Source organism: Pseudochaenichthys georgianus, chromosome 18 (assembly GCF_902827115.2).
Source record: "Pseudochaenichthys georgianus chromosome 18, fPseGeo1.2, whole genome shotgun sequence".
In the NCBI taxonomy this organism is placed as follows: Eukaryota; Metazoa; Chordata; class Actinopteri; order Perciformes; family Channichthyidae; genus Pseudochaenichthys; species Pseudochaenichthys georgianus.
In genome coordinates this window covers 20,267,477-20,280,778 of record NC_047520.1, presented here as the reverse complement: position 1 = coordinate 20,280,778, position 13,302 = coordinate 20,267,477, and the positions used below count along the sequence as shown (strand labels likewise).

The 13,302-nt window shown below is 40.1% G+C and overlaps 1 protein-coding gene across 5 annotated transcripts in view; it reads left to right on the top strand.

Moving 5' to 3' along the window:
- Positions 1-13,302, top strand: part of sorcs2 (sortilin-related VPS10 domain containing receptor 2) — a 323,412-nt gene that overhangs the window by 257,056 nt on the left and 53,054 nt on the right. For all 5 annotated transcript variants that reach the window (XM_034105584.1, XM_034105583.1, XM_034105582.1 and 2 more), the window contains exons 4-5: positions 6,857-7,021; positions 9,066-9,139. In XM_034105584.1, coding sequence (XP_033961475.1) covers positions 6,857-7,021; positions 9,066-9,139 — 239 coding nt within the window. The remainder of the gene's footprint in view (positions 1-6,856; positions 7,022-9,065; positions 9,140-13,302) is intronic.

Genomic DNA, 13,302 nt, shown 5'->3' with positions numbered 1-13,302 from the left:
TAACCCCTTTCCACCCACACGTTGGTACCAGAAAGTATTGCGTTTCCATAGAAATGGCGAGACATTCCAACATCAAACAACTTCTAAACGCTGCCTGCTGGTGTCCTCTGGGCTCCCATGCTGCTCCGCGCTTCCACATTTTAATTCCCCACAGACCACAACTCGATACGCTGCGATCACACAAGACCCTCTCTCACAGTGGGAACCAAACACCCGAGCAATTTACATATGTAATTGAGTGGAAAGCAATTGTGCTTGCAGCCGCTCGCTGCATGTAGCTACTGTCATGCATGTGTGTGTGTTTACGTGCTTGGACTCAGATGGCAATGACAATGAGGATCATACTGAACTGTTGTTGTTGTTTTTTTCCATCTTTTAAATCAGTTAGTGGCTTCACAGAATGGTGGACTAATCTGCTTTTTGTTGGAGTTGAACAAATACATAGACAAGCCCTTTATAGAGCTTTTCAAAATCTGACGTATGATACCAGGAGGCCTCATCAGTCCAATTTATATAATCTTCGTGTGCTCATGAATGTACATATTTTATACTCTCCAGGTGTATCTGATATACTGCTACATATGTGCATGTGTGTATCATGTTAGCCTTCTCGTGATCAATTCTGCTGCAAGTTGTGACATGCGATGCAGAGATAATGTACATTCTTATCCTCCTCTGGCCCGCAGACCTTCATGCCGTTCGTACTACAACTGCACGCAGGCATTCCGCCATTAACTATTTAAGTTAATGGCTAAGTGTGTGTGTCAACACAGCATGACTTGTGTGTCTTCAGCGATCTGCCCCCTCAGTCAGATTGACTCGAATCGGAAAGATTATCAAACGGGCACGGATTCGACATGCGCTCTGCAGAGCCGCTCTGGTGTTTAATCCCTTTACAGATTAAAAAGGGCTGATATTTGGTTCTTTAAATCCCCGTAATGTGTCACACCCCCACAGTCCCCAGAGCAGACGCAGGGAGTTAAGGGGCTGCTTTTATCTGCCTCGCACAATAGCATCACTGCTTCGCAAAGACTGAGTTATGACTCAGAGGAAATCGTTACAGAGGAAGAGTGTTTTAGAGTCTTCTGATTGCTGAGGATCACGACTTGTGCTGCAGGAGAGGCATTATAGTTTCTGGTTGCCCTCCTCCAATCCTGTTGGAACTTCCGCAAAAACAGTCACACTTGTATCTGTACATTGTTCAACCCAGCTCCACTTCTGTTAGGCATGTTCATAGGCAGGTTCACTTTCTCACAGTTTGACAAGAGTGCCCCTTGTTGGAAAGTCACGTTACTGCGTCTGGAAACTGTGAGTCAAAGCATTGTTGCCACGTATTCAAAGCTTTCATTCTTTCAGCATGTTTCATTTATTTCACTGTTTAATGATCTTCTGAATTTCTAATCTCCAATGGAAGAATAACCACTATTGTTATTCAGTTTGACGTGTTTTTTACATTAGTGGATCTTAAGATGTGACACAAAAAGGGAGTAAGAAAACATCTATTGACTCTTCTCAATGCTTTGCTCATGTAAACAAATGACACATTAGTCTCAATGTATACAGGATATATCAATCTCTTTCCTTGGACCCTCACAGCACACATGGGAATTCTCCCCAAAGAAACCCAATATTAAAGAGGAACAAATGGAAGAAACCTAGGGGAGATGGACCAACACGGACAGACGTGCACTAGATGTCGTGTGTACATACAAAACAACAGACCTTTCAGGATGATGCCATATATCTTCCAGTTGTAGGAAAATATAATAATGTAGGCGTCAGACAGGACTGATCCAGATGTAACCTATAACACTGGCAACCTGCCAGCTGACAGACATAAAAGCTACATCCAAACTCCAAACTCTTTAAGCCTCTGAGAATAGAGCAACACACCTTTGTTTAACTGTTAAAAACATTGTTTGTTTTACAGTGTTTTGCATCCATGCATGCAAACATCTGTTATTGGTGTAGATTGTACAATTTAAAACAGTGTCATTCAGTTTGTCTTAGGTTTGGTTATTAACTGGAAAACCACTTATTTAACTAATAAGCAACAGTCAACATGCTTTCTCAACACTCCCAGGCACACTTTACTTTCTACTATTTCCATAGCCAAAAGTAGTCAAATGTAATCGTCTTATAAAAATGCCCTTCCGCTGTGAATTTCATAGATCTTCACGTTTGTAAAATGTCTGTGGCGCATTAGGGACCGACTCATCCACTGTGGAAAAATGTCCTGTGCACTGTGTGGATATAGTACAGCTATTTCAGGGTCTTACGGGCCAGTGGGTCTGATTTAATTATACATAGAGTGACATACATGGTTACACTTCTTTAAATAAGATCCTGATATCCAAATAGTTGAACTTGGATTCACACATGCATTATACAGACAGTCATGCCACATACACATGACATCTTCCAGGTGTTTCTAGTGTGTACATGTTGTGTCAGTGGTGATATAATGTGGGTGGTCTGTGTGTGTGTGTGTGTGTGTGTGTGTGTGTGTGTGTGTGTGTGTGTGTGTGTGTGTGTGTGTGTGTGTGTGTGTGTGTGTGTGTGTGTGTGTGTGTGTGTGTGTGTGTGTGTGTGTGTGTGTGTGTGTGTGTGTGTGTGTGTGTGTGTGTGTGTGTGTGTGTGTGTGTGTGTGTGTGTGTCCTGAGGATGTCAAGCTGCCAGAGCTCAACTAGGATAAACTGAGTGATGTCCTTTAAACAGAGACATATTGGCAGAGGCAGGCTGACCGGATTGATGCTGCTGCCCCACAGGGACATGGAGAGAAGCCACAGTTAGACATGTGCAACAAGAACACATAACCTCTCTATACAGTGTTGCAGTGATGACATATTTGTTTAGGCCGATCCGGAAGTCGGCATCAAAAGGTTTCCCTCGACAAAAAAACCCACTATTAGAATATTGCAGAAAATAAGATCTTTAACAAACACGTGTTTCTGATACTTCTATCAGCAGGGTGCCTCCAGATATCAACAGAACTTTTGTGATTTCTGAAGCCTAAGTGCAAGCTCCAGAGGCAAAGAGCTAACGTGAGGCTATAAATGAACAACATCAGGGTTGCATGGCTGCTCTGCACCACGGCGAGGCTAGGTCTTATTTAGTCCCTTGTTAGCAACCACCATTTGTAATAGCTATAGAAGCTCGAGACATTGGCGACGTATTTTATGTCGTTGACAAATCTTACATTTGTGTGAACAACAGCCCGTAAGTCAGACATATATCATATAAAAAAACCTTGTCTTTTTACAAACCAGAGGTGGTATAATGCTAATTCATTTCCAGGTTATGGGTTAGGGTTATGGTCGATACAGTTATAGACAAAGCCCTTGCTATTTATGCTAATGAATCCCCATGTTGTAATAGAAGACATCCTGTTTCCTACTTCTTATCATAGCTTATGTATACGTCCAACAGCAGTTTATCCTACATTCTTAATATATCACAGGGATTTGTAATCCCTACATACACTACACGAGCTCTGCTTTCTCTGAACAAACAAGTGCTCTTGAGCAAGGCACTGAACCATGAGAAATAATACATTCCTCTCTGCTCGTCTTTCTTTACCACCCCACTGCTTGTCCTTGTAGGTCCCCCTCTGGCAGCCAAACAAACGCCAGGCCATTAATTGACCATGTTGCTCAGGGAAGTGTGTTCAGAAGAAGAAAGAGACACACACACACACACACACACACACACACACACACACACACACACACACACACACACACACACACACACACACACACACACACACACACACACACACACACACACACACACACACACACACACACACACACACACACACACACACACACACACACACACACACACACACACACACACACACACACACACACACACACACACACACACACACACACACACACACAGCTTTCAAGCAGTGCAGCCAGCAAGATGTGGGCCATGCTATGCTCGCCGCCTCACTGCAGTCATGATTAGAATACTGAAAAGGGTCTGTGTGTGTGTTTACTTACCAGCTTTGTGTCTAAAAGTAATGCATACAAATTCATTTTGTTTATCTAATATACTGTAGTAGATAAAATAGGCTTCCAGTGGCGAGTAGGAATTTGATACATGTTATGGTACAACTGACCTAACATTCAAGACTAACTAAATATAGTGGAGCAGAGTCGTAGAGTAGGGATGAAAAAACATGCCAAATCTCTCATGTTTAATCACTAACAACTACTTGAATTATTTCAGAACAATTTATGTTCTCGTACAACCCCAATGCTATAAGAAATATAAATCCGAGAGAAGCGTTAACCCCGATTGCATGCACTGTTGCAAAAAGATAATGCCTTAGCATGAAGGATAAATGGGCTGTAATTAAAAAGCGCTTTTCCAACCTTACCAGATAACGACAACATGTGCCGACCTGCTTTACCTCCTGAGCAACAGCCGCCCATCAATACTGAAGTGATCATTTCTATGCATGCTTTATTTGTGATCTTATATAATCATTTAAAGCTTTGAATGTTCCTTTCATAGTCTCTTTAATGCTTCAAGTTATCTCAACCTTGGCTACAAGATGACACATGTTTATAAAGAACCCAGCCTCCAACTAATTATTTTAATTATTTTGTTGAATGAAGCAATTCAAAACCATTTCTATAATATATGTGAGGAGGATAAACAGAGAGACCTCATTGGACAGTTTCATTAGTGCCTATTGATCACGCTTATCAGTGCCCTTACTTCTGGGTGCCCTTGACATAATTATGATGGGTTGGAGAGTCCTAGTGTGCCCCGTGTTTAATACCTTCACTTTATGAGCTATAAAACTAAATTGATAATCAATACAATGTCACCTCGGTCTAAGCCAGCGTTTCTCAAAGTGTGGGGTGCGCCCCACTGGTGGTGCGCAGAGATGTGATAGGTGGGTCGCGAAAAAAGAAATTCTTTTTTTTTTACATTTAAAAAAAAAAAATTCCACATTTATTTATTATTTATACACTGGTGGAATATCAAAACAACGGACCGCCCGGGGTGCAAAACGTATCAATGAAAAGCGACCCTCTACCGCACAAAACAACACCTGTAGATAACCCAATTTGTGTTCTTTGAAATGGAAAAGGATATTGCATTGTGTTTGTTACTTTCGTTGCAGTTGTATGTCTTAAGTGTAATTTGTCATGCTTTTATTTTGAAGGCAAGTTTACGCTGTTGACAGTTGTTGTTGTTGCTATGGAAACAAGAAATGTTTCACAGCGGGCGGAACTTGTCATAAAGTCCGCGATAATAAAGCCCACCCATTTAGAGGGAAGCTTCTTTCATTTAACCCTTCACATTCAAACAGAAACTGAATAGGCAGATTCAAAGGATTTATTTCTTTGGAAATGTTATTTTAAATACAATTTAATCAAGTTATTTTTGGTTAACTATTGACACATATTACTAAAAACATATTTAAAAACAATATAATTTGTTTTAATGTTTTTAAATATTATTTTGTAGAATATCTTAGGCCCTCAGAGACAGGCTCGCCACTGGTAAACATCTCTCATACACACGTGTGAAATGCTCTCACAGACACACACAACAGCGCTGCAGTCGGGAAGAAAAGCAAAGTGGAGCGAGAGAACGAGAGAGCAAGAGAGAGAGCGAGAGAGAGAGAGAGCAAGAGAGAGAGCAAGAGAGAGAGCACACCATTAATAAAGTTATACAAAATAAAGTAAGAAATCATTCCAATGTGGACAGTAAAAAGTTTAAAAGGGGAGTGATTAGTCAAATATGCATAAATAAAAAGAAAGAATGCTAACTAGGTAACATAAGATAAGAATAAACAAGTTTAAATGATTTGTTGTGATCATATTCTAAAGATGTTTGGATTATTGAAAAGTATACAGCTTCCTTTCATCTGAGTGTTGAGAGCTGTGTCCATACATTCATGTTGGGCTCAAAGTAGGGCTGCTCGATTATGGTAAAAATCATAATCTCGATTATTTGGGTCAATAATTGATATCACGATTATTAAAAACGATTAACCATTTACTTTGAAAAACATCAATTTATTGAAGAAAATAACTGTTTTGTTAACTGTTTTTAACAGTTGATTACCCTGAACTTTAAGTATAATTCAACTGAAAAACCTATTTAAAAAATAAATAAAATCGTTTTATTTCGATTATGTTGCATAATCGAAATAATCGTTGCAAGCCAAAAACGTAATTGCGATTAAAATACGATTTAATTGAGCAGCCCTAGCTCAAAGTGCACCAGATTTATGCATTCAACTTCAACATTTAAAAAAAATCTTCCTGGGGGTGCATGCCCCCGGACCCTCGAGGATGTGACGTCCACCACCAAATAAAGCAGGTTAAAATAATTAAATTGCTACATTTTATTTTAGTAAACACTGAAAACTGGTCCCACAGACCCAAACAGCACTCAAAGGTTAAAGGTAGCATATACTAATGTTAAAATGTGCTAAATATATACACTGCAAAAAAACAAAAAAGAGGAGTAAAAGTAGCTCATGACTTGTTTTATTTTTTGAAAGTAACCCTCATCCTAAAAAAAGTTGGAGACCCCGTTATAGAACGATACATTTGACAATTTTAAGCTTGGCCTACCATTTTATTGGAGCGATGAGGAACAGGTGGGGCTTGAAAAGGCCCACCTGTTCAAAGTGGGGAATGACAGGAAAAGTTTGAGAACCACTGGTCTAAGCAGTGTGTAAGCCTGATGGAAAGTTCTTATTGCGCAGTGAATGGGCTTCAACATACGCATTTATATTCAACTGTTTCCTCTGAGGAAAACACCCTTTGACCTCTGACCTTGTTTGTCTTTCCTTTCTCCTCTGTGAATGTTTTAGGTGGTGCTGGTGGGTTCATCCATAAATGAAAGGGATCAAATGCTGTTCATCAGCACGGACGAAGGTTCCTCCTTCCAGCGACAGTCCATCTCGTTCACCCCGGACAAGCTTGTCTGCCACCCTAAGGAAGAAGACAAGCTCCTGGCCTACTGCAAGGAGGGCATGGTGGGTATCAAAGCGCTGCAGCACTATGAATAACATAGCTGCTTCTGAGGCTGAAGGAATGAACAACAACGGCAGTGATGATACACAAGCTGTCAATGCATTCAATTCAAATGTCCACACGCACCAGCAGAACACGGAGATCAGAGGAAACTCCATGTTTGGTTTGCCATACAGAAATACAGCTGTGGGGCACATGAAGTAAACCAAAGTTTTATTCCAAGTACACACACTTTGATATTTCATTTCAACAACAGCATGTTGCCATCATACTTGACTTTCAGCAGTAAGATCTTAAACATTTTGAAAAGAAAGTCTCGATTTCGATGCAACACACACACATTTATGTCCATGTGTGTATACTCCTTTCTAGCTTTATTTTCACTAATATTACTTGTGTTCAATTTCTGACATGCATGCACTGTAAACTAAACTGGGGATTTGTTCAAAGCAATGCACAGATAAATAAAGTAATTAAAAGTGCTGTACAAAAGACATATATTAAAAAGGCATTAAGATACGCAAAACAATATATATAAATAGACATGTAAATGTTTAAAACAAATCGAATGTTAAATAAAGTTCCTGTCAAATGTCTTTTTAACGCAGCCGCCATATTCCCCTTATTTTTTGTCAATAATAGTAAAAATAATTACAAATAAGTACAAACACCAACCAAGACTACGATAGTAATTATTCCCATCACCAGACTGCATTTAAATGCCTCATTGTTGTTTTGACTTTGAAATGAAAGCTAAAGTGTAATTGTAATGTTTGGCTAATTGACACAGATAATCATTCCGTGATGGTGGATACTCAGTTGCTGGTTAATGAGCCATGGTTAATGCACAATTGTATATTAGATAATAATTCTGCTACATGGATCTCTGTGTCCTACGATACTGTTTCCCCCGATCCCTCTCTGCTACACGGTGGAGTTAATTGCTTTCTTAGTTCTAACATGGCAGTACGTCCCGAGCAAACATGACGATTGAAACCTCACACTGCGGTCCTACTGTATTACTTATGTCTTGTTGCCGGGAGCCATTGAAATAAGTCAGTCCGTGACACATGCATGCCTACAGCACTGTAGAAAAAGAGCTGCAAGATGGCCGCAGTTATGGTGAAGAATACAAAAACAATCCACAGTTTACAACTTTGACACGTCTGTTATTAAAACACAGTCACACGCCTCCTTATGGAAAATGTTACTCTAAAATGGAAATTGTTGGTGGGACATAAGATCCAAAATGTCATAAGTTTGAGCCATTTCAACTCCTCAAGTTTAATAATTTACACCTAATTAAAAAGCAATTCCATTCGTTTTTAATCTGTTCCATCTGGGCCGACTGTAGATGGAAGTGGGGAATCCATTCAAACAGAACAAAATATTAATTTAGCTAGAGAATGATAGGACGCACTGCAGCATGTGTAAATTAAGAAGTGTTGCGAGAGCAGCGACTTATTTCTATCAGCTATAACTTCAAATCTGGATATTCACAGTTAAAATGTCTGTAATATTGAATTGATGACTCAGATATCCTGTGCCTGAGTGAGAAAGGTTGGTATGAGCAATATGCAGACAGGATTTAGCGCCTTAACCAAGCCTCTGTCAATTCTCATCGCTGAGAAAGTGTTTTTGAATGGTAGATGAATTTTGTGTGGCGAAATACTTTTCCTAGCTCCAATGGGCTTTTGGGGCATCAAGGATACCCTGTGTGTAGAGATCTATAGACTTTTATTATCAGTGCGAATGGTGCGATCAATGCGAGCTCAGGCAACACATTCAAGCACTACTGACACATTGCTACACAATATTAGCCCCACGCACAGACCTGCTATGATTAATAATTAATTGAGCTCCGTCTTTATTTAGTGAACCATGACATTTGGTAGCTTGATTGGATGAAATGGGTTGTTCCAAATAGACCTGATGTATGCTCCAATTCAAAGCTGGTAAAAGGCCGGTGGTAAGGCTTTATAATTTAATGCTATGAGTTATTTTTTAATGTCTAATTGTGGCTTTTTCTCTGTTTCTCGTGTCCAGCTCTTTGCTTCTACAGACCTGGGTCGCAAGTGGACTTTGCTTCAGGAGCGGGTGACCAAGGACAAAGTCTTCTGGTCAGTCCAACTGTATTCTCTCATTATTGATGAATAAGCTGTCTTCTTCATTGACACATACATGTTCAAAGCAGCAACACGTGGTTCAGTAGAAAGCACTCACTGTTAGCAGGTGAGGTATTTCACCTTGCTCTCGGGCACAGGTCTTGGTTTTGTTAGAATAAGATAAGAAATGAGAGGTAAAAGTAAAGTAACAAGGATTCTTGCTTATTAAAAAAGGCACGGTAAAACTCCCTCATGTCTAGTGAATCTGTCTTTAAAAACATCTTTGATACAGTACATAAGATAAAGTTGAAGTCTTAAAGTCGATAGTTCAGCATTTAAAAAACAATGAGAAGATCAATATCAATCTAATGCTTGAGTGTTACGCTGGAGTCAGAGGAATCAACTATTCTCCCAATGTGGAAAAAACCTAACTTTAAAACTCACTGAATGTTAAAATGACATCTGTAATTTCATGGGGAATTACATGCTCACAAATTCTTGGCAAATGACAGCGGACCACTGTGTTGGAGACTATTGTGCCTGGACTGTGACCAAGAAGAAAGTGTCTGGCAGATGTTGCTACACAGAAGAATTGCACAAATAGATAAAAGCTGTTATAAATGCAGAATCCTAATAACTTCGATGCTCACCTGTCTTCATCACCATATGTGTTTTTGAGTGAATCCGACAATTATTTGATTGATTTCCATGGAGTCCTTACCCCAAGTGAAGGAGTTCAAGTATCTCGGGGTCTTGTTCTCGAGTGAGGGATCAATGGAGCGTGAGATGGGCCGGAGAATCGGAGCAGCGGGAGCGGTATTGCAGTCGCTTTACCGCACCGTTGTGACGAAAAGGGAGCTGAGCCAGAAGGCAAAGCTCTCTGTCTACCGGGCCATTTTCGTTCCTACCCTCACCTATGGTCATGAAGGATGGGTCATGACCGAAAGAACGAGATCGCGGATACAAGCGGCCGAGATGGGTTTCCTCCGCCGGGTGGCTGGTGTCTCCCTTAGAGATAAGGTGAGAAGTTCGGTCATCAGGGAGGGACTCGGAGTTGAGCCGCTCCTCCTTCGCGTCGAAAGGAGCCAGTTGAGGTGGTTCGGGCACCTAGTTAGGATGCCACCTGGGCGCCTCCCTAGGGAGGTGTTCCAGGCACGTCCAGCTGGGAAGAGACCAAGGGGTAGACCTAGGACCAGGTGGAGGGATTATATCTCTTCGCTGGCCTGGGAGCGCCTTGGGATCCCCCAGTCAGAGCTGGTTGATGTCGCCAGGGAAAAGAAAGTTTGGGGCTCTCTGCTGGAACTGCTACCCCCGCGACCCGACCACGGATAAGCGGGAGAAGATGGATGGATGGATGGATGGATTTCCATGGAATCTGCTTAAGACTACCATGTCCTTCTCAGGATGAATGGCAATCACCTTGTTAATCCCTTCACTTTGTTATTGTTCTCCACACCTACTATAGCTGAACACCAATCACCTTCAGACATTCCAGTGCTCAGCTGTTTATTTTTCTATTATTGCCAATTAGCAAATTCTTTCAAAACACCCCAAAGACAGTGAGGCATGTCATTGTAAGCGTATCCGTATGCTGAGGCTCTTATTTTAATCAGGCAACAAGTAGGTCTCACTTGGTGAAATCCCTTGGAACAGCTGTTCCTCCTAAATCACGTCGCTCTCTGGATGATTAACACAATGTGAAAACACTTAGTTAGACTTGTTTTACACTAAGGTCCTGAAAGGGGATAACAACAAGATATATTGTGTAAGTAAGGCAACTTTATTATTGTCGATGGGCAGTTTTAATCTTTCGACAAAGCTCCCCCTCCTTTCAGTCTTTATGCTAAGCTAGGCTAACACAATCTCGGTACCAGATCTTTAACTCAGTGGTATCGAACCTGTCCTCGCACTGAAGCAAATACACATATTTCCAATTGTTTGAAACTTTTCTTTAGTTCCCCGCTTTTTCAAAACATGTGATCCCCTGCTGAGTAATTGGGTTAATTTGTAGACAATATTCTGATCCTTTTTTGTTACAATTTAATATAAATGCTCAAATAATATGACTGTGTCTCGAGCAGCTTTACCCCAGGTAATAATACATCAGTTTTATAGTAACCATAATTCCAAAAACTTCCGCTCCAATTTGTCTTGGAGTAGAAATTGGATTGGATTGGATTTTGGGCGTAAGTGCAGGAGTTTATGCAGCAGAACCTCTTTATAGATTCATCTCTTGTAGTTTTGTGGTTCCTCTGGCAGTGAAAGGACCCACATTGTATATTATTTTCCTGCACGTGTAATGCTTCACTGCTTGAGAGCTTCCTCTTCTAATGCTCCCCCTCCTCATTCTCGCCTTCATCTTATGTTCTATCAGGTTCTGCGCTATAACTCCTGTCCTTCATCCTCTGATTTCTCCTTAACTTTTTTGCATGTCTTACACATTTCAGTACATTTGATTCGTTTAGCCCCATGTCACATATCAGACATGTGCCTTCAGAGGCTTGTAGAGCTTATGACTCCCTTTTATCATAATGCCCTCACTTAGGGTAATGAAAACTCATTAACAAAAAAACCTATAAAGCGAAAAGTTAAACGCCCACAGAGAGAACTGAGGAGGGAATTCTTTTTTTTAACATAATTATCTCTATATTTAAATTAAAGTGAAGACAAACCAATGACAAAAACCTATACATATAATGTAAGAAAAAATAAAGTTTTTTGAAATAGCTATATCGTAACCCACACAATGTCCTCTCCACCATGTTCCATTGAAAGAGACAGACTGCCTACACACATTACAAGAAGAAGCAAAAGGAAATCATTGTACACACAGGAGAATGAAACTTGGGAGAGGAGGGTACACAGCTGTGCTTGTGGGACACAAACAAACACAGGATTATTATTCAGTAAGTATCAGAAAGTAAATATTATCCTGTCTATACCAACTAGACTTTAAATTATACATCAAGGCTGAGAATTACCCCCCAGCTAGACAATGAAAGAACAAGCAATTCATTTAAAGTTCATGTAAAGGATTTTAAGATTGCTTTTAAAGACTTCAATAGAATCCGACTGTCCAAAATCAGTTTGGAGATTATTCCAGGGTAATCGGACAATTTATTTTGAACTCTGGGAACAGGAGTCTTCTATAATCTGCCCTGATAGCTAAGAGTCCTCCTTGGAATATGAGGTTAATCAAACGGGTGCAAAAGGGCATGTCCGTTTAAAAAATCTGAAGCTCTAAATCTGAAGGTTTGCCAAAACATGTCAAATATGGTTGAATGTTCCCGTTTGTGTTAGCATATATGTAGCATTCTGATCTATTTGCATGTTTGATGTTTAGCACACGGCAGGCCTCCCAAAAACACATTACAAAAATCCAGCCTGATTAGAAAATGATTTTAGCTATTTTTAATAGGTTAAAAGAACACAATATTGGTGACGTTTGATTTGCAGATCACAAGAAAGTGTGAAATTAAAATATGACGCTAAGAATCGTAGCTGTAAGATGAAGGAATGTTACACACGTGTCTTGATTTACTGTGACTTTCCCTCCATTTTTACAAGGCTTTCACCCTGTTTTAGTGTCATAGGCACACGACTTTACAGCCTTAATAAAACACATTTTCTATATGGTCTGGCTCAAACCGTGTCCGAACCAGAAGATCAAATGATTACTTTATAGTGTACATTTAATCCTTGCTACTCTGAATTTGACCCACATATGGCTGTATTTTATTCGGCTCAGGATACACACTCATGTATTCAGGCCTTCACAACATTCGGTAAGGTTGTGACCTTCTGTAAAAAAGGAAGAGATGCAGACATGCCTGTACATAAATGTGCTTTAAAGTTGTGCAGACAGGGTGGCCCAAACCGCGCCTATACAAATAAATCTTCTATTAAAACCACTCTGCTGGTGGGGACGCCTCACCCGATGTCTTCCTTTGGACCTTGCTTTAGTGATTCTGGGCTGTAAAATTTGAATAGTATAGGCAATTAAATATAAATGCTAGGTAAAACATTAAGTGTGTATGTATTTTATATGTATACTCTGTGTCCCACTACATTGGAAGACCTCGCCTTCAGCTTTCGTATTTTTCCTTATTTATATTGCTAAAATATGGGAAAAACATCAAGCAATATTTTAGAGGAGTGGTTTCAAATTGACAAGCTGG